The sequence below is a fragment of the Neolamprologus multifasciatus genome, chromosome 11 (assembly GCF_963576455.1).
Source record: "Neolamprologus multifasciatus chromosome 11, fNeoMul1.2, whole genome shotgun sequence".
Lineage (NCBI taxonomy): Eukaryota > Metazoa > Chordata > Actinopteri > Cichliformes > Cichlidae > Neolamprologus > Neolamprologus multifasciatus.
Window position 1 is genome coordinate 14512901 of NC_140449.1, and position 27634 is coordinate 14540534.

General features: G+C 39.8%; 1 protein-coding gene across 1 annotated transcript in view; it reads right to left on the minus strand.

Moving 5' to 3' along the window:
- eif3ea (eukaryotic translation initiation factor 3, subunit E, a) overlaps positions 1-20290 on the minus strand; it is a 30339-nt gene extending 10049 nt beyond the window's left edge. The window contains exons 1-9 of the mRNA XM_085176800.1: positions 20152-20290; positions 18949-19066; positions 18641-18758; positions 15823-15865; positions 12262-12366; positions 6501-6626; positions 6023-6147; positions 2875-3001; positions 2175-2276 (exon numbers count right to left, since the gene is read on the minus strand). Coding sequence (XP_085032926.1) covers positions 2175-2276; positions 2875-3001; positions 6023-6147; positions 6501-6626; positions 12262-12366; positions 15823-15865; positions 18641-18758; positions 18949-19066; positions 20152-20241 — 954 coding nt within the window. The 5' untranslated portion in view covers positions 20242-20290. The remainder of the gene's footprint in view (positions 1-2174; positions 2277-2874; positions 3002-6022; positions 6148-6500; positions 6627-12261; positions 12367-15822; positions 15866-18640; positions 18759-18948; positions 19067-20151) is intronic.
- Between the last annotated feature and the right edge of the window lie 7344 nt (positions 20291-27634).

Genomic DNA, 27634 nt, shown 5'->3' on the forward strand with positions numbered 1-27634 from the left:
CCCAGAGAGCTCCTAAAAAGAGCGTGCAAGTGTTTAACAAGGACGGCGGTGTCATATTTTAGCCTGTGAAGACCTTACAGAAAAAAAAAAATTTTCCCCCCACATTGCATGCATTTTTTTTTTAAGTACATAACCACATAAAAACAAATTTGGCTAATTTATTTCGTTTTAAATTCCTCATTTGTAAAGTAGCGATATGGTGAGGCAGATGACTCCCTATTAGAGAAAAGAGAATAAATCTAAATGAAACAGAACCTTAAGTATACCACTGACATGAGTTATAAACATTTTCTCCTAAGAAAGAGCCATTTGATCAGGCCACATGTTTTTCATTTATCTGCAAGAGGCAAAAGATGAAACGGGGGCCAAATAGCCCTAAGTTTAGTCTTTTAATCCTCTGCACCTCCAAATTAGCACGTCATCTGGGAAAGCCAAATTGCAGTGTGTATGCAGAGAATGAACTAAGAGATTAAGTTCTACTAAATAAACAATATGTACATAGCAAAACAATCAGTTAGGACACCTGCTGTCTTTAAATTTGATTACTTACCACAGAATGTGTCCAGAATATCCTTTAGAGTATCCATGTATCTTATATACAAAGGTCACTAATGCAACAATCTTTGATAAACTGTGGCAACTGTCTAGTTTCAATGTACCTATTATTTTGTCTGTCACACACAAACCTGACAGAATTCAAATGTAAAAACTGCACAAAATCTTGAATTAACCTTAAGAAAAAGAACACTGCTGGCAATATTTGAGATCAGAAGATACAAATTAAGCCAAATAACTCAATTATGCACCACAGTGCCCAAAATAAAATTAAATTGACCTTAAAGTGAAAAATGAGTCAGAAGAGCCATTATTTCTTATTCACCCAGTCTAATAATGCTTTCAAATAAAAACCTGTGGCATTTTTAAATCTCTAGTGGTAGAGTGGGGCCATTTTTTTTAAGAGTGAGCTTCTGTTCTGCTCGTCTCACACTAAGCAGCAACCTCCAGAGCTAAAAAATGTAAACAATGCAAAAGTGCCCAAAAGAATTTCATGTTAAAACGCTCAATTTTAAAGCGTTAAAACGCATGTTTACAATCTGGTGCTGGCCTCTATAGATGGGTTTCCCCCTGTAGAAAATAAAAACAAAACAGAAAAAAAGTAGGAAAAAAAACAGGGGCGATTTTTTTTTTTTTTTTTACTTTTTTGTTACTCCACCAGCCCAGACATTGGTGTGACCTCTTTGCATGACAGGTGTCCCAGCAAAGGCAGCTGTAGCCAGTCTTTTGTATATAGTCAGTAATATAAGAAGATTAACAATAAGCTATATGATTACTTTTAACTCTGGACCAAGTTGTGTGTGTTTCTACTGCAAATTATTAAAATTGAGTGTATGACATGAAGGAGACCATGAACTAAATTAGCACTATTCTCTAGAAAAGACTGAACACAGACCTTGAATAGGTTTTGGGAAAAAGAGGGAAGAATGTTATTTTTATTTTGCATCATGTCGTTGCGGGTTTCTTCCGCAAAGTGAGCTGTAAATCTTATCTTGTTCAAGAACAAGTTCTCAAATCATCATGCTGTTCAGTGTGTTAAGCTTTGTAGTCAACACACAAAGAAGACTTTTACTGTAAGCTACTCATATTTCATATTAAGTTACATTTCATCATTGCAAACCGAAATTGAAATAAATGCTCTGAACAGTGGTGTTATGACAGATTTCCCTCTTAAACCGAGTATCTGCACGACTCTGCGGAGACTTGTGCTTATAAAGCTTTTATTGTTAACGACTAGGCTGATGGGTCAATTACAGGCCATAGCATAATCTGACTGAAGCCTGAGTCATACAGTGTCCAAGGAGACCTCTACATATCAGACAGTGAGATACAAGGCCCAGCCTATCACTGCTCTGCCTCACTGGACCCACGCAGAACTGTGGCGAAAAGAATCGCTGTGTGAACGTGCAGAAGGTCACACACAGATGACACGATTACTAACCATTAATACTATGATGCTCTGTGTGAAAGTTCAGGGGTCTGACCCACAAATCAGACGTCCTCAGAAGACCCCCATATTGTCACGCAGATGAACAAAAAAACCAAAACAACATTTCTTCTCCATTTGGGAGCAAAATGACGAATTTACTGTTGGTGAGATGACTGAAGTGGGTACTCACCGATTCACATTCTCTGAGCTTCTTCTGAGCACTGTCAAAGTCAAAGTTCACATACAGGCACTCCACAAACTCTGTAATCGGATCTTTGTAGGTGTAAGATTCCTGAGAACATAAAAATCACAGGTACAAACATATTTGTGTGTCTAAGTTAGAAAGTTAGGGCTCATCGACAGTAAGGTAAGTAATTTATATAGTTTATTTAGAAATAAATACACCAAATATAGCAAACGTGAATCACTATCTGTATATGAAGTTCAAGCGTTTTACAATTACAAGTCAAGTCAGAACCACCACCTGCTGGGCACAATTGCTAAATAAATGAAACCATGCTCTGAACTCTGAAGGGCTCTAAATTTCTTAACTCACATAAGGCTATAGAGCAGACAGTACTGAAGACATCTTTTATTCATTACCAACAGCCAATCAAAACAGTGCTTAGATCTCTGAACCAGCTACTGTCATTGGTAGATAAGGTATGGGCACACAACAGTTCATCAGTTTACTGCCATTCATCAAGAGTTCAAGGCTTCTCTTGCTTGACTCAAACTATAATATATATACCCATTGTGCTTAAAGTGAAGTGTTAGCAATGCTAGTGGATTACATGATCAGTTACCCACCCTTCAAAGCCAGTATGGCCAATAAGTAATGACCTAATAACTGTGCACCCTGTGACAGATTTTCTTGTGTGTTTTTTTACCTGTTGTATGACCTTCACCAAATCCTTCAGAACTTGCCGACGTTTACGGACATCCTTGTTTGTAATGACCGCTGTAGTTAGATAACGCAAGATGTGGGGGCACATAGTCTGGATAGCATTGAGGTATCTGGAGTGAGGTAGGATGAAAGCAATCACTTATAAGACCAACGTAAGCATAGATGTGATCTTTACAAGGACACATAATATAACATTTTGGGATTCTTATCAGGCTCCTGGCATTTTGAACAGAGAAAATCCTTTTCAGCCAAACAGATAAATGTCCTAACAGGACCTTCATTGGGTCAGCCTGGGTTCAAGTTTTAGCCATTTCTTTCATTAGCATCCTGGGGGGGGGGGGGGATTCTGGCAAGAAGATACAGATCAGTGAGCAGGGACCTGCCCAGTAGCTGAAACTCAATCCAAGAGGGACTGATGCTCCAAGCACAGGTCAACTTGCTAAGGGCTGAACACGAGAGAGACAACACTGTTTCAGGCTCATTATAATCCCACACCAACTGTGGAGATACTGTTTCTGTAAAAACATGCTGCACGCACAACAACTGGACGCAATATTAAAACCACCTGCCTAGTATTTGTGACATCAAAACAAATCCAAATTAGAGACATGGACATTCAACTACACTTCTCTCTGATAGCACTTTGTGGTATTGAGGGAGTCTGGGGGGTAGCATCAGGTCCTTTAAGTAATTTGAGTTGCAATGTTGAAACTACGTGGACTTGTTTTTAACAACACAACCCACACATGTTCAAACAGATTGAGATCTGGGAAATTTGGATGCCAAGACAACATGGTCATATTCCCAAAACCATTGTTGAAAACTTTGTGGCAGAATGTAATATCCTGCTGGAAGAGGCCATTTCCACCAGTGAATACCACTGCCATGAAGGGGTGAACATCTTCAGCAATGTTTAGGTAGTTGGTATGTGTCAAAGTAATCTTAACATGCGTTCCAGGACGCAAGGTTTCCCACCAAAACATTACTCCAGCATCACACTACTTCTGCCAGCTTGTCAGCTTTCCATAGTGCATTGTGCTGCTGTCACTGCCTCAGGTTAAGGACCAGCAAGCCCTTTGCTGTTCACATGGTGTAAAAGTAAATTGTGATTTACCTTCTTTCATTACTGAGTTCTGATCTGCTTGCATGCTCTTTATAAATAGTTTTGACAGTGGACTGGAGTCACCATGTACTCTACCCAGTCTGTGGCTATCCAAGAAAATATGCACCAAGTTGCAATTCACTGTGTGTTCTGACAGTTTTGTAATACCCAGTATTAAAATGCCCTTATCATGACTTTAAAAAGGTTTGCAGTCCTTTAATGTGCAGTTTAATTTTTTTTGTAAACGGTTAGCAGACTTTCGAAAGCCACGGTCCTTAGCCAACTGAATTCACCTAATTTTTTAGCCCAGGTAGGTTCCTTCAGTTCTCCCATAGCTAAGGCCAAAGGAGCACATGTTACTCAGAGAAGCGGTTCTAAACCAGGCTTAATTATCAAAATCAATTAAAGGGACACGGGAACCTGTGGCATTTGTGAAGTTCAGTCTAAAAATGGCAGTGGGCTACCTTTAAAAAGCCACTGTTGGCCTGATTTTAGGAGAGCTCCCTTTCTTGCTTTGTAGTTGCTTGACTCCCGTGAAGAAGAAGGGGGGGGGGGAACCACAACGCTCCCTGCTGTGTTCCTGATTAACTTACACCTACTCATTCTCCTGGGGGCTCCAATAACAAGCAATCTTGCATGAATCACTGTACCATAGCCTTCTTGGTGCATTCACTCTAACCCACTTAGGAGACTTGTTTTTTTTTTTTTTTTAGTTTTCAGGCAACAAGCATCACTGCACTGGTTTACTGAAGATGCTACTGAGGCATGCAGCCAAGAAATCAACTATGAGTTCAGGTTTCCTCTATTTAGGGAGTCTGTGTGAGAACACAGGAACAGGTCCCGTTTTACAGCTTGTAGGAAAAAGAAAGTCATGTCAAACAACCCAAGGAGGGATTTCAACAATCAAGTAACACAGGCTGTACTACTGCAGTAGTGTTTGACTATTTTGCACCTTCTTATACTTTGTTACTGGATATTATTTCCCCTGAGGTCTGCGCACTCTGTCAATAGTACACAAACAAGGCTTTGGACCAACATTTGCTGACTGCAGGGGTAAGGGAGGTCAAATGTGGAGCTGAAGGCCAACCACTGGTCACCAACTTCAGCCAAAGGAAGTACTGGTCAAGAGATGGGAAACAAGAGCCAAGCCAAGCCTCAGCGGGGAAAACATGAGGTTTCAAGACTGTGAAACTGCAAAGCACACAAATCTACCTCAGTTTGTCCAAACAGATGGCTGGGTGAGCTTTTCATGAGTAATTATTGGGCAGGCCTCCTTAATCATCCACAATAAAATTAAAAACTGAGTAAAATTCAGGGAACCAGACATTTGAGTGTGCTGTGTTGTGGTCGCCTGTCATACTGTCTGTGGAGCCCAATCATCTGTACAATTATACAAGCCTGCAATCAGAACAGGGGAGGGAGCTAAGACATCAAAATAGGTGGTGTGCAAATTTTAACACAGTGTATAAAGTTTCCGATCTGCGATACATATGGCCTGGTTCTCGACTTGGAGAGTAAACAGACCACACGAAAAACACACTTCAGAAACCAGCAGTGTTTCATGAGGAAGCCCACCACCAAAAAAAACGTGTCATGACAGAAAACAGTTTCCCTCTAAATCAAGTTCAGCGTGTAAAATGTTTTATGAAGCATTTTGATATATACAAGTCAGATAACACGTTAGAGGGTCAACATATAACACTGTAACCACAGCACATAATTTTTCAGTCACGGCCATTCTCAAAATGCGAAAAAAAAAAAAGATTTCGAGACATTATCTCATTTTCATTTGCATTTGTAATGCTAAACCACAAAATGCCATTTTGAGTGTAGTTTAAAACAGCCAACAGGGCAGAGTCTCAACCACACTGCAAAACTGTGCCTTTCTTCTTTTAGATATTGTTCAGGGGAAATGTATCTGATCTTTTCAACTACTTCCTGGGATTGTTTCAACAGTTTTCAAATTCCTGTCTAAAAGAATGATTGGAGTCGAAAGACTGAAAAAAAATATAATAAAAATGGTACTTACTGTGGCTGATACAGAAAGAGCTCAATGATATTGTCCCTGCCCTTGGGGTGGTTGAAGAAGACAAACAAAGACCAGTGAATGAGCCACGTCCTTTGCTGAAGAGACTGGAGAGGGGAGCTGACGGTCTGAACACAGCCAAGGCCAAGGCAGAAACCCAGTCGAGCACAAAGAAAGACACGAAAGAAGGTCCAAAAGAGGCCACCAAAAGGCAAAGAAAAAAAGTAATTTTATATTATATGTTTCAAGACCGTTATATTAAAGCTCTTCTCATCTTCAAAACAAAGAAATCACCCCGGCTTCCAAAGAAACACAGATAATGACTTAACACACAAATCCAAGTTCTTAAGCAGTCAGATGAGTGTGTGTGGCAAGAAATAAAACGCCACAGCAGAGCTGTACTGCAAGTGAAATGTCAATACGGGAGTCTATGTAAGGGAATCTAAATGTGGTATCAAATTCTGAGAAGTGGGGCATTTACGTTGTTATCGATAGTCTCTCTCAGGCGGGTGAGATCCTCCATGGCTGCCTCCCAGTTCTGCATCAGGATCTCAGAGGCCAGTTTGCCCCACAGCGAGTTCAGGGCATTCCTGTCAGTAGATGGGACCTTGAAACGGACAACATGATACATTTGTTAAACTGATGACACAGTCCCACCTGCAAAACAAGTGTTTTTCCACATTACTTGACAGACCAAATACTAATTAAGGTTGTTCTCATATGGGCTGGCAGAATAAGCGGCAACATCTGCATCCATACGCAGCAAGCCAGGGCTTGTCACCGTTTGCTTGGCTTCAGTAGCAGTGTTGTATGATACAGTAACTTTTCTCATTTATACCCTTCAAACCAATTAAATTATGTCATGGCAGGGGAATGGAGCTTGACAGACAAGAGAAATGAATTATGAAAGACTTTTTAATAGAACCACATTCAAAGCACTTTTGGGTAAATTGCCACATTAAGTAAGGACATATTTGAAGAATGTGTCACTGAAATTTCCTGAACAGTCCTACAGAATTATAGCATTTGGTTGGAGAGTTCACTTGACTGGGTAATGCCAATAAGGTCCTCGGGTTTAAAAACGCTTCAGCAAGATGAAACATTGTTTAAAATTTGAGTTGTATTTATTGCAAGGAGCTACTTTTGACTTGTTTGCTATCAGAAGTAATCCAAAGATTATATCTCATAGATTGATAAAATTAGGGCACACATCGGAGATAAAAAGACTGTTCTAAATGAATGTGGCACATAGGTCATGACTTTTTATTTGCTAGCATGGCTGTGTAGTTAGGATGTTGCTGAATCAAGATCACACTGCCCAAGTCTGTGCAACAGAGCGGCACAGGAGTGATCAAATAAGTCTTCATTAATATTTAAATGATCCAACTTCAAAATATCCAAGAAAATAAATTGGAGTCGTTAGTATTTCTTGAAAATATTGCTGCTCTTTATACAAGAAATGAAAAGTGCCACTCATCACCTTCAATAAATCTGGACAACTCTGTCTTAATCACAAGGTAATTAGGCTGAAATATGAACCAAGGCTAACAAGACACATCTTTGAGAGGATAATTACTCTCAAACGTGATGCAGGCTACAGTTTCTGATTCCCAGAACCCAGCTAAAACAAACAAACAAAAAAAAGAAAGAAAGAAAAGAATCCTGTAATGAAACGCAGGTTGAGAATGCCTCTGAACCTCTGCGACGCAATCACTCTGTAGTGGACCACTGGACTACACCCTAGGGCTCATGGGAAACTGTGCGCCACAGTAGTCCACGATAACACCAAACACCAGACGCATTGACATGAGTCAAGCAGGAAGTCGGGGTGGGTGTCTGTGGAGCGTCCAGAGAAACCTAGATGCTAACCAAACGCCCCTGTACAACATCGGACAGCTGCTGTAGTAGACTGTGAGACACGACAGATGCACACACGCAGGAAACGCTTTAAACAAAAAAAAAAAAAAAAAAGGAAAAAGGAAAAATAAGAGAACAGGTTTCCGCTGAAACTGAAATTGGTGATTATTTGGCTATAAAGGGATTTCTCGCTTAGCAAAAAACAGCTACAGTCTGATAACATTTCATCAAGCTGTTATAATATGAGATGATGGCAGGTAAAGGGAAAATATTTGGAAAATCTCTTGTGGTATTCCCCCAAAGGAGAAAACAGTAAGATGCTGTGTGCATCCAACCAGTCGGAGCTGCGCTCTTTGATCACAGAGCACGTCTCTGGTCTATAATGAATGATTTTTTTGAAGGGGGGTTTGCAGAAGTCACAAGAAAGATCAGCATTGTAGCTCTGAGAAGAAACTGGCTATGCTGCCGATATAAAGGTCAGCGTTTCATCTGTTCTAGTGTTTTGTTTTGTTTGCTATTTTTTCTCTCTTGGAAGTCCCTGCCTGCTACGTTTGGCTGACCTCCAGGTCATTATGGCAGCTTTCTACACACACACAGTCTGGCTTTTCACTAGTCGCCACGCTAGAAAAGTTTCAATACCTGGGTTTTTCCAGCAGTTACCTTAAGTTTCCATTGGTTTGTGAAATGGGCACATTTTCGCTGACTGACCAGCAACAATAAATTTACTGTGCTGGGGATCCGTCGGGATACTCAATCTTTATTCTTAACATTCAATCCCTGCATTAAGTGATGATATGAATAAGTTGCTCTTTTCGGGCTAGGCCACACTGTAACAAGACCTGAGGCATGGATTTTGCAAGGCTGGCTTCCTTCGTTTAATTGACTGGGTTTCCCACGTTAAATGACTTTATGGAACCTCACCTCTCCCATACGGAAGGGGGGGGGGGGGGGGGCAGACAAGGGGCCTGTGAGGATGGGAGGTCCACAAAAACACAAAAAAAGACAGGAGGAGGAGAGGGAATAGTGCACAGAGTCTCACTAATGAAATCCATTTCTACCTATTCCCCTTTCTAAAAAGCCTCTCGCATTGTCAAGAGTAAGCAACAGATATCCAGTTACAGAGTCTGGAAACGAGGAAACTAACAATTTGAGGGTTAAAAAAAAAAAAGGGGGGAAAAAGCCTTCTCTGCTGGACTTTGCATACCTCAATTAGAGCAATTTTGGTTTATTTAGACTGAGTTGCAACGCCATAAACAACTGTTGTTGGGATAGTGGGTCATACGCCTTGCAAGCTTTTGAAGACTTTTCTTACACGCTATTGATTTGTCTCTTCCCTTAACAGATCTGAGCACATCAGTAAAATACCCAACTGCTTTGGGCTAAAAGAGTTGTTTGTAGAGAAGAAGGTCAATCATTGCCAAGATTTTCAAGAGGGGAGCAGAGACGTGCATGACTAGTATGACTGCCACGATTAGTCGACTAGTCACGATTACGTCGACGAATGTAATAATCGACGCATCATTTGAAGCTTTGTAAGATCCCAAAAGACGCAGGAATAAGTAGTAGGATTTAAGAGTGTAATAACAGACTGAAACAGAAGACGGCAGCACTGCATGTACAAGGATGCCAGCTGCCATTAAACCCCGAAGAAGAAGAAGCCGTGTCCGGTATCGTAGCTGTGTCCGAATTCAGGAAGCGCATCCTCCTGTGCCTGCATTTGTAGGCCAATTACATTACAGCGACACAACGAAGACTGTCCAAATTCCAAGACTCCGACAAATGCCTTCATTTCCCCAGATTTGAAGGATGGGTCGGGTGTATGCTTCGTGGCCCAACCTATCCCAGAATTCAAGAATTCATAGCGCGGCCCTGCTCAGTTCCCAACAATGGCGGCAGCTAGTTAGTTTTAATGTTACTCTTATTATTCTTTCTGCGTCACAAAATAAAAGTTTAACATATTTTCAGGCGAGAATGTAGCTGTGTAAACTGCTCAGTTTATCAAGACACCACATATTTTCAAAAGCGCTCAGACGTTTTCGGAGACGTCTGTTACCCACTAGCTTAAAAATTATATTGTTTGGATTTTGTGTTTTATTTGTTCCTGAGTAAATCGGTTTGGCTGAAATTAAAGTTATCGTTTTTACACAGCTGAATAAACATCAAGCAGACAACTGATTATCAGTTGTCTGCTATCTCAATGATAATGCTATCTCATTATTTAGATAGCAAGGAGCAGACAGCTGAGTTTATTAAACTCCACCGAAACAATCTGCAAATGTCATTAAAATTTAATAAACTATCATCTTGTCTTTATTTTTAGTTAGCACATACCTTAAACACTTAAAGCTGTAAGCTAATGATAGTTATAGAAGAGCAGATGCATGCTGGTGCAATAAGCTGTACGTTTTACGTCCAGTGGATGCATGATCTGATTAGTCGACTAATCGCAAAAATAATCGGTGACTAGTCGACTATCAAAATAATCGCTTGTGGCCCTAATGACTAGGCAGAGTCACTGACATCCAAAAGACAGGATGCAGTGCCGTATCAAATGCTAATGAGGACAGAAACAACCAAAAATGGTCTTAATATTTTTCACTCTAATAAACAGACAAAATGTTGATATTATTCTGCCTGGCCTGCTTTAGCACAGGTCCTTGCTTTACCAAACAGCTAAATGCTGAAACAAAAGAACAACAAAGCTAGAGGACAAGTGAGTGACACTTTGAAACCACCAACTATGCAGGCTGCTTCCATCGCTCATTATAGGACATTCAGCTCCGAGTTTAACTCACAAACACTTGATCTAAGATTACACACAAGGAGTAACAATAGAGTTTGATTTCTGCAGGGCATTTTGATTTATTCCAAATGACTTTAGTCAACAAATTGTACAAGCTTGGCGAGTCCCCTACGTGTCACAAAAACACCACGACCACTGATCGTTGCACTTGCCAAAACTTGGCAATTGTGATTTTTTTAATGCATCCAGGTGAGTCCACTCTCATTTTCTGATTCTATACACAATATGTCTTTGTGTTTGTAAAGTAGAGGCCACCCGATACGAGCTTGCTTTCTTTTTCTTTTCTTTTCTTTTTTTTTTAAAGAAACAAGAGTGATACTAATATATCCTCCTGGGCATTTAAAAAAAAATGTTTACAGATATTTTTTCTTTCAGACAAATTAAACATAATCAGATTTCCCACGCATTTATTAGGTGTAGTTATAATTCCTTAATAAGATACCATGACATTGCCGTTTACCCCACGCCTTTTTATTTTAATTGTCAGAACATCCAGTGGATTACTCATTTATGCTCTGCCCAACTCAGCTAAGATCAACTGTTTGCGTTTCTGGCATTCCAAACATGTGTTGTGTTGCCAACAGGGAAGTTGCAAATTCCTTTCGCTGGACAAAATAAGCATAATCAAAATTCATAATATGGTTGAAGGGTGTTTCTTGTCTCTTTTTTGCCTTTTTAATTTTCATTTATTAGCCGTTTTAAATACTGATAACACTACATTGGAAAAACCACTAATATCGGCCAGTACATCAGCCTCACAAATATGTCAGTCAGTCTCCATTATACAGAACATAGAGAGTGTGCATGTGCATAAACAAGAATACTGGCAGTGGTCTCGGTGAACAGTAATTATCTTTCTCTGCGAGACAATCACTGGACTTTGAAACATCTTGAAAACTATTTAATAAAACTTTGGCTTTGTCCTCCAGCTCATCACTCCAAATTCAGAAAAGAAAGATAGCTGTATGATGAAGACAGCTATTAATTACGTACAGTTAATTTTCATCCCCCATGATAATCACCCAACCTCTTAGAAACACCTTGCAAATTGCATGAAACCCTCTTAATGGTAACTGGGAGATGCCTTGCATAACTAAGTACATAAGCTCAGAAGTCGTGACTAGCGACTCTCTGGCCACAGCACTCAAATCAATAAGCTGTCTAGTGAGTCCCGCCCCGTGAGAAGACTACAGACAGATTATGCAGTCTGCCACTGATCACTTGGCCCAGTAAAAGATCCTACTCAAGTCCTAGAGCAGCAGTCTCCTCCTAATACAGAAGACGTGCAGGGAATTGAACAGGCAATGACGTAAGCTTTTCACATTCAATTACTTCTAAGTGTTCTTTTCCTCTACTATGCAAGCACTGGCATATGGAGGAATTAAAGCTATCTGGCAAACCTAATGTGACGTTCAATTTTAATATATCAGACGAACGCCTTAAGCTAGTATATAAATGAGGATAGAAAAATAGTACTGGCACTCTGTTAAGTGAAGGGGTACCGGTTATCAGCAAATGCCACCATTCATGTTCAATAGATTGTAAATGTGTTGAATGTGTGCGACCAAAGCTGAAAGCTTACCAAGACACGGAAGAAGTAGAGGTACTCTGCAGCACCAGAGTAGTTTCCACACTCGTACTGGAACTTGGCATACCTGTACAGGGTGTCTAAATACTCCTGACGAAACTGCAAGAGAAATGCAGCATAAACACAAATGTTACAGAGACAATGTGAATTGCTGACAACGTGAAATGGTAAGACTAAACCTTTAGAAATACCATTTCTAAAGGGGACATTGGTATGTATTGAGAACTTTTCTACTGTAAAAAAAAAACGAAATCATTGAAATGTTGACCGATTATCAAAATTATATGTTAATTTTTTACAGAACATTATTTGTACAGGCATTATACAGTTGTAAATTATGTTTATAAAGCTTTTGATCATATAAGTAAACAGGTGATGTGGTGAGTGTGCTTTTTCACTCACTCGTTAGCATTTTCACCACTTGTTCTCTTTTACTTTCTCTAGTTGTTTGGTTCAACTTAGCCTCTAAAACGATTTGGTTCAACTGAGAAAACATTGTGGCTTGGGTTAAAATGACACAAGTTAGGAGAGCCCGTAGGCGAGGCCCCAGTTTCACTACTGCCACAAGCAGTGTGTCACAGGAATGTGCTGAAAGACAACTTTCATGTATCTCAGGTTTTAAAAATGGCCGCATTTCATGCTATTAGAATCATGATGTGAGCTTACCGATCAGGAACAAAATAGCAATGTCAAGTTTTAAACCACCATTGCATTAAATAAAAAGTAAATAACATGAGCTGGTATCATCAGAATGTAATCAGCTGAAATACAATATATATATATATATATATATATATATATATATTAGGGGTGCAACGATACACAAAATTCACGGTTCGGTTCGGTTCGATACTTTGGTGTCACGGTTCGATATTTTTTCGATACAAAAAAAATGTTCATGCCTTTTTATTAATTTGTCATTTATTAAATTTTCACGGCACATTCTGCACCACATCTCTGTGCGTTCATCATTTGTTTGAAGCCAGCTCACCTCCTGCAACCACTTTTCCGAGAATACGCTTCTTTTGTGGTTCGGACTCCTTCTGACATTTCTTTGGAGGTGGAGGAACATCACAGTAATTGCTTAAAGGAGCTTCTTCGACATCTTTAAGAGTTCTAAACAAATGTCTGTCCTCCTCCTGAAAATCTTATGTACGCAAACACACGTTGCAACTTCTTATCTTGTGCGGGTTTTTATTTTGACAGCGAATGCGCACCTGCGGACCACTTATGTGCAGCCCTGGTTATTTAGCTCGTCATATTGCAGCCACAGAAATTCTTTTGTCCATGAAACCATAAAGCTGCACTTTCTTTTTGCCTTATAGTCTGATTTGTCATAACTTTTCCGTTTTGTCACTTCTTCACCCTGACCTGTCTTATTTGGCTCAGCAGAACTAAAATATATATCCTGCTGCTTTTACACACGCACTAACATAACGCTCAGCGATTCTCTGCGCGATCAACCTCTCACATGTTTAAGCTGCGGGAGATTTCACTTGCCATGTTTGCATAGTAAGCTAACGATTGATAAGACGATGTCAGAGGAATTGGTGCGCAAATTATCATCACTCACCAATCAGTACTGTCGCTCTCTATACACAGTTCACGCGATTGCAAAGTGAAAGCAAAAAACAAGCGCAAATTCAAACGCGATTTCAGTATGTCACATATTGACAGTGGCCGATGCCAATGACATAATTACCCAGCTACATTTCCGAAAGAATGCAAAAGCATTGACATATATTTTTCCTTCCTACGATAGGCCGACGGGCAGGGCAGAGATAGATTTTGGTAGCCCGACTGGACGTGGGGCTAGCGATTTTGCGAGCCCTGTATCTGATTGAGGAATCACTCATCTTTGGAAAAGAGAGTTTATTATGGAGAAATGTCTCTTTCCAAAATAAAAGCTATACTATACGCTTCTTCTGGGCTATATTCTCAGCAGCATATTAAACATATCAGGTCCCCATAAGGAGAATCATGTGCTAACGGCTGTCTAAATGACTCGGGTAAAGTTTGTAGCATGCCTGCTTGTTTTTGTCTGCTTCCACTTGTCTTTGCACTAGGATGATGTCAGAGTAAATGTGCAGTCATATTGGTTGTGTTCCCACTAGTGCTGTCAGCGTTAATCTGAAATGACGTTAACGTCACAACACGGCAAATCTCCGTTAACGAGCTACCGCGGATCGCCTCATGAGTGGGGCTGGAAGACGTCAACACATTAACGAGCTAACTGCGCTAACACACTAGTTCCCACCAATTGAGCATTGCTGGCACATCCAACATACTGTTTTACTTTTGTCCATGACACGCTTACCTTCAGGGTCATACGTCACATGAAAACCAAAATAGTTCCAAACGCCAGATCTGAATGAGGGTGGGGGAGGTTCAATTTGCCATGTTGCAACTAGCCTAGCTTCTGTCTCGCTAGCTTGCCCTGCGCTCAGTGAATCTGTGTTCGACTACTCCGCCTAGGCTGCACTGTCGAGCGCAGATCCACTGAGCGCTCAACACAGACAGCATCGTCAGAAGGAAAGTTGATAAAATAAATTAAAAATGTTGTATTGTTCGATACATATGCGTACCGAACCGAAAGCACTGTATCGAACGGTTCGATATCGATACGAGTATCGTTGCACCCCTAATAAATAAATATATATATATATATATATATATATATATATATATATATATATATATATATATATATATTAACACATTATGGATAAAATTCTGATTTTGTTTTGTTAAAAGTAAAATAAACACAAAAGTTTAACAACAGTCATAACAAAAACTCCAGAGAAACACAAATGACCTATAAATTAAATCGTAAATATGACAATATTCCATATTTATTTGTTGCATTTGAATAATTCCCTGCTGTGGTGGCACACTGCTAAGTCATTTTTTCCCAATGAAAAGGAAGGGAATATTTAACTTAAAAAAAGCAAAACAAAACAAAACGCCTTCCAAGATGTGGTCATATGAACTATATATTATATATGGGGCTATCATTTCAAGCCTACATGTCTTCCTATATTTAAATGTCCTTCCTGTCCAGTATTTCAGAGCAGCGTGAGCTGATGTCAAGCCATTCAAGAAGATTCAGTACAACCGTGACAGGGAGCGAGTGCCTTTTGCCGCCCAAGCCTTTCCCAGTGCATACTGAGGGGCTCTGAGCTCGGGCTGTGTCGAGGTACACTGAGGACAGCACGCAGGTCAACGGGATACCGGAGTAGGAGGGGACCGATGGAGGGGAGGGTAAGAAGCCAAACATCACGGTAAATATAGAACCTCCGGCATTCTTGCGGCTCTATCCACGAGTCCCGAGCTACTCCGTTTATTCTTAACAATTCACCACAGAATGTAAATGTCCACAGAATTTGTGCAAGCCATACAAACCCCGAAAATGAGTTAAGGGTTTTGGGAAGTCATTTTGCATTTCCCTGCTCGGCCTGTCCCTCCCGCTTTGCCCCTAAAACAACCATGAGTTCACACAAGAGCCATGGGAAATGCAGCGAAGAAGTGAGATGTCAGCAAATCAGGCCAACTTACGTTATGTTTCTCTGCCAAATAGTCAAAGAGCATTCGTCCATCTCTGGAAGACAGAAAGAAAAAGAAGAAAGCAAGACAGTTCCTGTAGTTAGAGACCATTTAACTTGAGTTGCCGTTTGGCTAAGGAACTGGCATTTAGACCATCATTCAGGTATATTTTTCCACTTTTGGGCCAAATCAAGAACCATACATAAATGAAGACCATTTCACTTTTAAAATGGTGTGATAGGCTGTTTATTACATTTGGTTTGGCCAACATAAATCTATGTTAGCCATGTCAAACAAATGATGTCTGGTGAATAAAGTGAATACTGATTTCTCAGCACAGCCTCTGTGTCTCTATGGGTTTGTCAAAATAAAGAAATGCACTGGCTTCCCTTAACTGTTCTCTCCTGAATTCATTTTACAACTTTGCCTGTGACCTAAAATCTATTTATGTGAACACCACATAGAAACTATGTGTGTGCCTGGGTTGAGTTCGCTTTCACAGTGGGAATGAATGAGTGTGCATTTACTGGCACAAGTGTGATGTTTGTTAAATAAATTTGATTTAGGCTCTGAAGCTAAAGATCCTTTATATCCACCCTCTACTGTGAAATGTTAGCCCGCTGTCCACGCTAGTAACACATATTGCGATCACTTAACACACCCACTAGCATGTGCATTTCTTGCCACAAAACACAGTTTCTTAATAAGGTTCCACATAAGAAATATCCTGAGGCCAGAAAAGATTTACTCAGGTAAGACGACTGGCCAGTAGCTGGGACTGATCAGGCTGAGGACAGTTATACCATCAGTGGGGATCCAGTTAACCCTCTATTAACCTTTATTTCCTGACAAGCAGTTTTCTTGTAGGGTTCTTGAAAAGACTGTTGTTGCTGTCAATTGGTGCGGCATAAATAAAATAGAAAACACAGTACACCTGAGTTGAGGACAGAGGCAAAGGAACAATTTCAATTTGCTGGTGATTAGAGTTATATAATCACCATGTACCAGGCAGACATCCTCCTACTCCCTGTCCAGTGGGCTACTTCACACTAACAAAACAGTCTGTGTTGACAAGTAGACATCTGAACAGCAGCTCAGATTGCATTTAAAAGCACATCCACAGCTGACTGATGGTTGCTTTTATACACTAGTAACCCATGCTTGTATCATTTACTTAATTAAGTATGTAGGTTCTATATGCAACCCACGTGGGGGGGATAGACAGATCCATTTCTCCTACTACATGTGATGTGATCTTACTAGATTTTTCCACATATTGCTCATGTTTGTGGTCTTACATGCAAAAGACTTGTTGCATATGTGGCAACAAGTGTGACTATACTCAAGTGTAACCACAGCTTTCCCAATCCTCACTAAGAGCAGGCTGTGTGTGTCTGTTGGCCGGCGGTGCTGCTGCTCCTGCCCTTCACACAGAAGCTCCAAAAGAGAGATCTCTCTTCTGGATTGGGAACATGGAAAATGCATCATAGACAACCATCTTAATCTTAACGTAAAATAGAAAAGAAATTGGTAAGATAAAATTTTCTAGATAAATTTAATGTAGTAAAGTTAAACAGGAAATGTGTCTTATTTATTTCTCCAGTATCAAGAGTAAAACTGACAACATTACAACTTCATGGCACTCCAGTGTTTAATCATTGAAACCCTAGGCTGTTTAACACAGTGTTTAACAAACTGATGATGTAAAAGATCCAATCTGTTGCTTTGTACCCGTCAGGAGATGTTAGCACACACACACACACACAAACCCCCCCACCAAGCAATCAGTAGCTTGTCTACTCAAAAACCCCAAAGTGGTTTTCAGTGCTTTAACAACTCCAAACAAATGAGAACATAAATCACTGGTCATCCTAATGGTGATTATATTCCACAGAGTGTATCCAATAATGACAGATTGTTTATAGATATGGTAAAACATGATTTACTATAACAGCTGAGTTTGGATAACGGCTTCAGAAGAAGTCCAAAAAAAGCTTGGTAAGTGGTAACTTCAATACAAACTATAGGATGAGAGTTTTAATCTAACACACTTGGGGTAACTATTTGATGTCAATCTTATGTTAAACCATTTAACCTAAAAGACAAAGGACAACTTATTTTTTATTTCCAGCACCAGGTGATCCTATAAACGAGGCATAACGTTAAAAACAAGCAACTGCATTAAGCAGAATTTAGTCCAGAATCGTAGGATAAAACTGTCCTTTTTAATTAAAGACAACTAACCCCCAATGAGTTTCCTATTGTTTTATAAACCAAGAAAAGAATGATGTAAAACATAAGACAAACTTTCCTCCTCATTTTGTGCTGACAGCAAACGAACAATAAAAAGACAAGCGCTAATACACAGTTGCTACTATCAGGCTTTGAATCTCACACAACAGTTTCTACAAGTATGTGGCTTAAATAAACAAATAAGTGCAGCCAAAGCACAAACCAAAAAGAGATTAAACTAGAAAATGATCTTGATAAACCCTACACACTCTTGCCAAGAAACAAATGAACAGATAAAGCTGGATATAACTGTTTTAATTGAAATACCACAAAACAGTCCCGATAAAGTTAATCATAACATTATCCATCTGCCTTTTTTTTTAACTTGTGTCTTCCTGAGAAGGCTAAGTACATTTTTCATTCAATGTGCGGCTCCTTGGACTTCATAAAATCCATTAGCTATGCTGCTGTGCCGGTTTTACTAACCCAAGAGCCAGTAAATTTTACAAACTCCTCATGTTTGGCATAAAATCTGTTTTGGGACACTAATTAAATACAGCTGAATGATATGTTTAGAGTAGGAAATAACTGATTCTACCTGGTTGACTGCATCTGCCTTGTTGTCTCAGGGTCTTCAAACATCTTCACGATGGGTTCGGTCTCTGACTGCAGCTGCTTTAGCTGGGCCACAACCTCTGTCCTCTTCTCCTTCAGCGCTGACACGGGAAAGAGAAACAAAGTCATTAGATGCAGCAACACTATAAACTAGCAATCAATACACCAGTACTAAAAATGGCTGTAAAACCAAGTTTACTGATAAATCAATTTTGAATGACGTGTGTAGAGTAGTGTATGTTTCAGCTCTGGAGAAACCGGGATAAGACACTGAGCAGCACCACCACTTACTATGGGGAATTTCCTTCTCAGCAAACAGGCTTCTGTACACATCCATAGCAAAGTCCACCATGTTTGTATCACTGAGGAGGTCCAATTTTCCACGAAGTAATTCCTGCTCATTGTAGATCTAAAAAACATGTCAAATAATAGGAAACAGAACAGAGGACAGAGTGTTTTGTACATTAATTCAAACCCTGAGATTCAAAGTTACAAAGACTGATTTTTAAAAAATTATTATAAAGCACAATGTACTGAATAAATTTAGCACATCTCCTCCATAACGTCGGGCAATACATTAACACTACAGAAGCCATGATGCTTACTTCAAAAGCTGACAATTATTTTGTATTTGTAACAGCGCACTCTCTTTTTCGGCTATAGCCGATTCAACTAAAAGCGGCAATAGTTAAACCAATAACATCTAGCATGCTATTTTCCGTATATAAATAGTTTCAGACGACCGGAAAAAACTTGCACGTCTTATTAGCTTTCTGCATCAATCTGCTGGCCACAAACGTTGTATTAAGTGTACCAAAACGTCCAAACTAAATGACTATCTCAGCACTGGGAGTGAATTTTTTCAGGTTTTGGGGTTTAGCTTTACCGGAGAGAAAGAGGACTACAGTACGTTTCATCGCCCGGCACATTCACACGGCAATATCACTGAACCGAATAAGGACAAGTCTGGTACCACCGCCAAACAACTCTGTAAAAACAGCTGCTTCGAGTTTAGAAAACGTGGACTCATACACTTAGCTAAACTTAAAACTTGCATTTAAAACTTCAAAAAAGCTTGGTTTTACCAGTATAAAGTGAATCACAATCAAATGCGCAACTTCCGACTCGGGTCTTTCAAATATGGAACAAATTGAATTCTTAAGTGTAACACTATAGCTCATAAAATCTCGTGTTATACGTTTTTCTTCAGCCATATACATAAATATTTACGCTAAACGTTGATCTTCTCTTTAAAAAAAAAAATCCTCGACGTTTACAGGCTTTGTTCAAACGGTAACTTTAACTTTATTTATTTTATTTTGAATGTCGTTCCTACATTTCACACTTCCGGTTAAATATCGTTTCTTTACAAAGCGGCAAACAATGTGGCTCGTGGAGTACATGGGTTTTTACAGCAGCTTAAACACCGTCATCTGCTTGTTAAAACACCAAAAAAAATGTACCGAAATGTTAAAGTTTTCATCTACTTCGTACCTCTTTGACAGACAGGAATTCCAGCAGAGGAAAAACGAGATGTCGGTCTAAAAAGTGGGCAATTTTGGTAGTGAGGTCGTACTCCGCCATGTTGGCTCCGGGGGAAAGGGAAGTAGTAGAATGACGCAGATGCTTACTGAGAAACTAACCAATCAGCGATATCCTCACTGAGGAAAAAAAATCTAGCAGTGGGTTTAGAAGTGTTTCCAAAGGCCAATATGATTTAAAATTCTGTACATAGTATGAATTTATGTTACCAGTATACCATTTTGAGGAAAGATAGATAGGCTGTTGAATTTTGTTGGTATTGTTTTACAGCAGCAGGATAAAGAATAAAAATAGTAGCTTATAATAATAATAATAATAATAATAATAATAATAATAATAATAATAAAACGTTAGAGTGATTAAAAAAAATAAGTGTATGTATGAATTTAAGACAAATCTTATGCCTGACAGGTGTGTTTACCTGTCACAGAAAGAAGACTTATTATACAGTTTAATAAAGAATGGCAGGAATAATTTCCTGAAGCGTTCTTTATGGGTTGAATCAGTCTGAGGGAGAAGAAGCTCTGCTGCCTCAGAAGTGTGAAGTGGAGCAGCTGTGATGGATTGTTCATGATGGAGAGCAGTTGTCCTTCACTGACACAAACACCTCCACATACATGCAAACGATGGTTCCTGCCTTGTGAATCATTTTGTTAATCCTGCTGGCATCTCAGGCACTGATGCTTTATGATGATGCATAGCAAACAACAGGAAAGTGGATGGCACTTGCTACTACTGACAGGTAGTAGATCTCCAACATCTTGCTGCACAGATTAAAGGTTCTGAGCTTCCTTAGGAAATAGTCTGCTCATCCCTTCTTGTACACTATACTGCCGGTCCTTCAGTCTGTCAGTCAGGTGAATGCCCAAATGTAAAGTCATGGTTCTCAACTAATGTTCCCTAATGGCAAATACATTATTTCCAAGAAACATGCATGATTTTTTAAAGTGTAGTACTTCATTTTATTACTCCATGACAATATGGTTCTTTGTCATGGAGTAAAGGACATGAGTTTTACATACATTTTTACCCTTTTGCTGTGTTGTTGCTTATGTGTGGAAATGAGCAAGGTTTTTTTTGTCTTTCCTTCACTGGTTTCTGAGAAGGATACATGAATGTGACTTGTAATAATTTCAGAATTCCAATAATTTCCTTGTGGTGTTTGTACAGTGAAACATTTCATTTATAAAGAGGGGTCCATGTGAACATATTGTTGAATGTGAAAACATGGGCTTTCCTCCAGACACCACCAATATTTCTGCTGTATGACTTCTTTATGGGACGAGAACGGTTTGAGGGCAAATAAAGTCATATTAACCACCACTTGCTTGCCGTCTAAATTTTAATGAAAACAACCGCATCGTTTTCCAATTATTTTCCTTTTCCTAAAGGTTAGAATGTCTTCACTGTGCATCAAAACTATCCCTTGTCCACCTTCATTTCAGCAGCTGCCTTATAAAGGTGCCCATGTGTCTACCATACCCGGTCAACAACAGCCAATATCAGCTACTGAATGGCCCATCTCTAATGGGTTTCACTGCTACCTTGTTTTCCTGACAACCACACGGCGCTGTCTTGTATCCCCACACAATTCTCCCCTTGTTAGCGCCAGTCTCTCCCTCTTCCCCTTGCACTTCTCCCTGCCGCCTGACTGCAGGTAGAAATGAGTCATAAACAGACACCACTCACCGTGGCCAGTTTCTGTTTTACTGGGTGCTTCTGACACAGCCAGCTCTCGCTCAGTGGCAGCACGCTTTAAATGAAAAAGAAAAAAGCAAACACAGCTTCGACTCTCCTCAAACGTCTTTTTTGTTGTCTGCTTGGTCTCACGAATGGTTGCACAGTAAAAAAAAAAAAGGTATCCGTGAAAATTATTCGGTCTGTTTGGCAAGTATGATTAGGGAATTTGTTACTGTTAGCTCATTCATAGATTTAATATGAGGCCAGTTTGGCTGCCACTTAGCTCGCTTTATAAGATCCCAATAAAATACCTTCTGTGTTACAATATTCTTTACTAGATTTTGCTGATATAAGCAGGCAGCAATGCTTCTTTTCTTTTCTTTATTGCTGTATTCATATTTTTACATACTTCCGCTTGTACGCTTTTTTTTTCTTGCATGAGTTCTTCAACTGTTTGAACTGATGTTTTGTTTAATCCTTAAGTCTATTTCACTTTTAGGAACAATAGACCTTACACTTTTTTTTAGAAACCACGCTTCCAGTAAATATTTTATTTTTCCTGTCAAAATGTTAGGGACTGCACACAAAAAGCGCAGGAGATGGGAGAACAGGTCATAAAGGGGGCAGGGGTAATTTTGGATCTTGAATTAATATTTTCATTTCAGCTTTCCTTTACATAGTAACGCTGCTATAAGTTCAATGTGAGGTACTCGATTAAACGTAATGTACCAGTATACGACAGAAGCAATATAGCATCATTATTCTGACATGTGAGAGTGGTTTTCTGTGTCTACAGGAGAGTTCAAAGAAGACCTTAATCACCTCGAGAACAGGCTCACTTTTTCACAAAGTGAAGCGTGCCTTCTCACAACCCTATTAATTTTCATCCAGTTACCGTGAAGGAAAAAACCTCCATGTGGTCTTCCAACCTAATTTATTGCAAAATGATCAAAACCCAGTAATTGCTCCTTCGTTAAACATAAATATGTGGAATATATTGTCCATTTAAAGTGTAATGTGAGTTGTGTACTTGCATTTTATGTGCAGGCCATAATACTTGTTATTACACAATATTGAATTAGGAAGCAGTGGTGAAAAAAAGTCTTCACTGGGGCAGACAAAGCCAATAAGCATTCTCAGATAGGTTAAATGATGTAGAAATGATGTATTTTAAACAGGGATTCCAGGGCCAAGTTGGATTGGTTTCTTTTGCTTCAACTAGCCAATCCTCACAAAAAAAGGTACTTGGGAGGTAGTATTTTGGGAAATGTGAAGGGGAATTCTCTTTCCTCTCTTTTGACTTTGTTTCAGTTTTCTTCTCCAAAGCCACAGTAATGTTATTTTGCTAATAACATATCGATCTCGCAAAAATATGTTAAACCGGTTCTTCCATCCAGACCTGAGAGTCTCTGAATGGTCATAGTATAGGGCATAAAAGGAAAAAAAAGAGATTTTCTCCTTTACAGTGATCAGTTGCTATCATTTTTCTGTTGAACACAACCTCAACCATTGTTTTTTAATTTCAAACAGAAGTCTCAGAATACATGAACATTAAACAGCCCAAGACAGTGAACAAAGAGCTATGTTCAACTCATTTCTTTTCAAATGTCCACAAGTAATATCACCTTATAATGTGTGATCTACATGAGATGTTCATCAGTCATAGGATAAGTAAACCTCAGTTAGACAACCAAAGACAATAGATGAAAATGTGCTGAAAAAGGGAGACAGGCATCAGATGTGAATCAGAATCACAATCAGAAAGGGTTTTATTGCCAAATGTTGAGCAGGTTTACAACATTAGGCAATTGCTGCGGCACTTAGTGCGAAACGTGCTGTAAGACAAACACTTAAATAAACATGAAAATAAAAATTAAAAGTGCTAAGCAGATTGATATATACATGTACGCAGGTGATGATCAGTGCAAAAATGGAACAGATGCAGAGAACACAGTATAGGGTCATGTGTTTATGGTGGGAACAGTTTTATGGTCGTTGTTCATGAGTCCAACAGCAGAGGGGAAGAAACTGTTCTTAAGGTGAGAGGTTCTGGTCCGAATGGACCGGAGCCTCCTGCCTGAGGGGAGCAGGTCAAATAGACTGTATCCAGGGTGAGAAGGGTCAGCTGCACGCCCCAGTGTCCTGGAGGTATACAGGAGGTGTGAGGTTAAATGCCACCGTCATGGCTGTCTACTGAATATTAAGCTGGAATTAGAGTTGACTATCTTAGCTTAGCTTAGTTTAAATTATCTCTGTTTCATTTAGCTCAACATGAGAACTAGAAATGGGGAAAATGACTGTAATTGGCATAAATGATTATATCAAGCCACAGTTACTTAAGATAAGATAAGATAAGACTTTATTGATCCCACAACATGGAAATTTTTGCGTCACCTCAGCTCAGGTACAGATATCAGAAGGAAATACAAAAATACAAATAAGTACAATCAATGAAAAAAGTAAGATGATACACTATATACAATGGTAGCATACACAGTATGTGATTATGGATATAGTTGGAAATATGGAAGACATAAACTATATAGCTTGGAAGGTCATGGAAGGTCCATTATGCATGAAGTGGTGACCGTGGATGGTCACAGTGTCCAGTGACTTATGACATCGTGATTGAGGAGTTATAGAGTCTAACTGCTGTTGGGATGAATGATCTGCGAAAGCGCTCCTTCCTGCAGCGAGGGTGTTTCAGTCTCTGACTAAAGGAGCTGCTCAGGCCACTCACATACTCATGCAGTGGGTGATGTGGGTTGTTCATGATGGATGTCAGCTTTACTAACATCCTCCCCTCACCAACCACCTCCACAGACTCCAGGGGACATCCCAGCACGGAGCTAGACCTCCGCACCAGTTTGTCAATCCTGCTCCTGTCCCTGTCCGTGCATCCACTCCCCCAGCAGGCCACTGCATAGAAAAGGGCAGATGCTACCACAGTGTCATAGAATGTCCTTAGCAGAGTCCTGCAGTTTCCGAAGGACCTCAGTCTCCTCAGCAGGTGGAGTCGACTCTGGCCCTTCTTATACAGGACGTATGTCCAGTCCAGTTTATTGTTGAGGTGAACACCCAGGTACTTGTAAGAGTCCACTATCTCAATGTCTTTCCCTTGGATGTTCACCGGTGTTGTAGGGGGTGACTTCCTCCTGAAGTCTATGATCATCTCCTTTGTCTTGCCGGCGTTGATTTGGAGTACGTTGGTCTCACACCAGCCAACAAAGTCACTGATGACCCCCCTGTATTCCTGATCATTCCCATAGTCACTGCTCAAGGAAAATTCAACACAAACCGGTATGAAAACTAGAGTTTTACACTTGAGCTCTGTATGAACTGAAGAAATAAGATACGTTGTGTTTATTGGTGGGACTTTAGCAGCTCTAGTAGGAAGATTTTATTACCTTGGCACAGAGGCTGGGTTGGCTAGGCGTTTCCCTGTTTTTTCCAATCATCAGCCAGAGCTAACCTAGCAGGCAGCTGGCTGTAGCTTCATATTTACCAAACAGATATTAGCCTGAATCTGTAAAGCCTGAACCATGAAATAATTACCAAGAAAAAATCAAATCATTTTTAACCTTTAGTGTGTTTATTGATCTTTCTGATGAATAAAAAAATATATGAATTTACGTTTATGAGTTTTAATTTCTATCATTTTTGCTACATCCACCACCTTTGTTCAATTTATGGTTTTAAAATTTAAAAACAGTGCAATTTATTTATTTATTTTCAGGAAAAAGGTCACAAAAACTAATTACAAAGTTAGAAATGTGTCATTCCCCTCATTGTTATTAACAAATGGAAAGGATTTCTTTTCTGAGGTTGAGGCTTGTTAATTGTTTTTGCACCCAGTCCTACTGTGATAGTTGTCTCTCAGATTTAATTCCGATCCTCTGTGTGGATATATTTCATGGTGGTCTGCTATCTAACTTAACTATGTCCTGCCAATGTTTCTTCAGCTTTGCCTTCTCCTTCTGCCAAGGTGCTTCACGGTCACCCCACCCAACAGAGTAACTAATGATTTTCTCCTGTCAGCTCTCAATGGTACACAACCAGGGGTAGTGAATGAAGAGGTCTGGGCTCAAAGGATTATCAAAACTTTAAACAAAGCCCATAAAATGTGGAGTAAATATAAACAGTCATCCACCATTTATGCCTCTGTAAATCAAAGCATGTGTGTTTTTGTAGGATGAAGCAGTTGCAGGCAGTGACGGGTTTGACCACACGTAACATCCAGATTCAATACTGGGATGTTGTCAGGAACAGCAACACATTTCAGCATGCACACGAGCTATCTATCACTCTACATGTTTGTCTTGCAGAAAATACTTTTCGGCCTTAATGGGATAAACTCAAAGGGCGCTGGAGAGATGGGCCAAATATTCCATGAAAAACCTCAGCTCTTTGGTTCCCTGAAAGCTTTCTTGGTCAACAAATGAATCCAAGAGTGGGAGAGGAGATGACAGTGCCAAAGACACCCACCACTGGCCTCAGTCTAATATCTGTCAAAATATAAATCAATAAGATCTGAAGACAAATGACTCGGTGCTGGAGGTTGCAAAGCCAAGCATCCCTGAGCTGAATCTGAATTCCGGCATCTCATATGAATTTCAATGATTCTTTTTGTAAACTTTTTAAATATGCATCACCTCGCTCTGTTTGCGTGTCAGGTTATAAATCAGCAGCCCACACTCCTGATTCAGGGCCCAGTGCTGACTTCAGCACCGTCACACTCTATGGAAACGAGATGAAGGTTATCGACCAGGCCCATGGGCCAGAAAACGATACAAACTGCCAGTGTGCACCCAGTGGCACCGGGCAGAACATCTGTGCAACTGCACAAGTCACCTTGATTTGTCTTCAAAACACATCAGCAATAACACAGAGGATACACAAGGGAGCTGATCAGTTTTTGACCCATCTAATCCTTCCTCAACAAGCACTGTTTCCATGTTTGCTCCTTTTGTTATGCACAGCTTCACTTTTTCTCTCTGTAATTTTCTTTGAAAACATGACATTAGAGAGAATGCGGCACTATCTCCAAATTTGCGGCCATGATTATTCTTACCAGAAAGAGAAAAAAGGGAAATCTGATAACTCCAGATTATGTTGTAAAGTTACAGGCATGTGCTGCACTTGGGCAATTTGAATTTTTTTTTTTCCGTGGATTTGAAATTCTGTAATAACTGCTATCATGTGTATGTGTGCACTAGACAAAAAAAAACTCTTGCAGCCATGGAAAGAAAGTAATACTGGTGAACAATACCCGTGCCTTCCATGATTGGCAGACCTCAACTCATACCCCCTGGGAAGTTGTAGAAGTGCTTTAAATTTCAAATTCTACCCACACACACAAAAAAAGAAAAGAAAATGCTGCTGGAATGGATGAGCTCCACCAGCTGCCGAGACTTAGAGTGAAGATGATGTGATTCTTGGATTGGACTGAGAAGACATTTTCAATATTTGGCTCGGAGGTGTCAAAATTGTCATGCCACTGCCAAATGCTCTCTTAGAGATCAAACATTCTCTTTAATAAGACTGCCCGAGGGTTATGTAAGCTTAAACTCAAATATAAAGTCTTCCAATATGACTTCTTTCATTATTATTATTACACATTTCAGGAGGAGCGGAGCTACATGCTCATTTGGAAGTGAATAGATGGAACTGTCAAGGGTTTGTAGAAATCACCTGCAGACTGAGCTGAAGTCTGCTGGAGGTAATCTCACGCACAGTAATGTGAAATCCCTGTTTG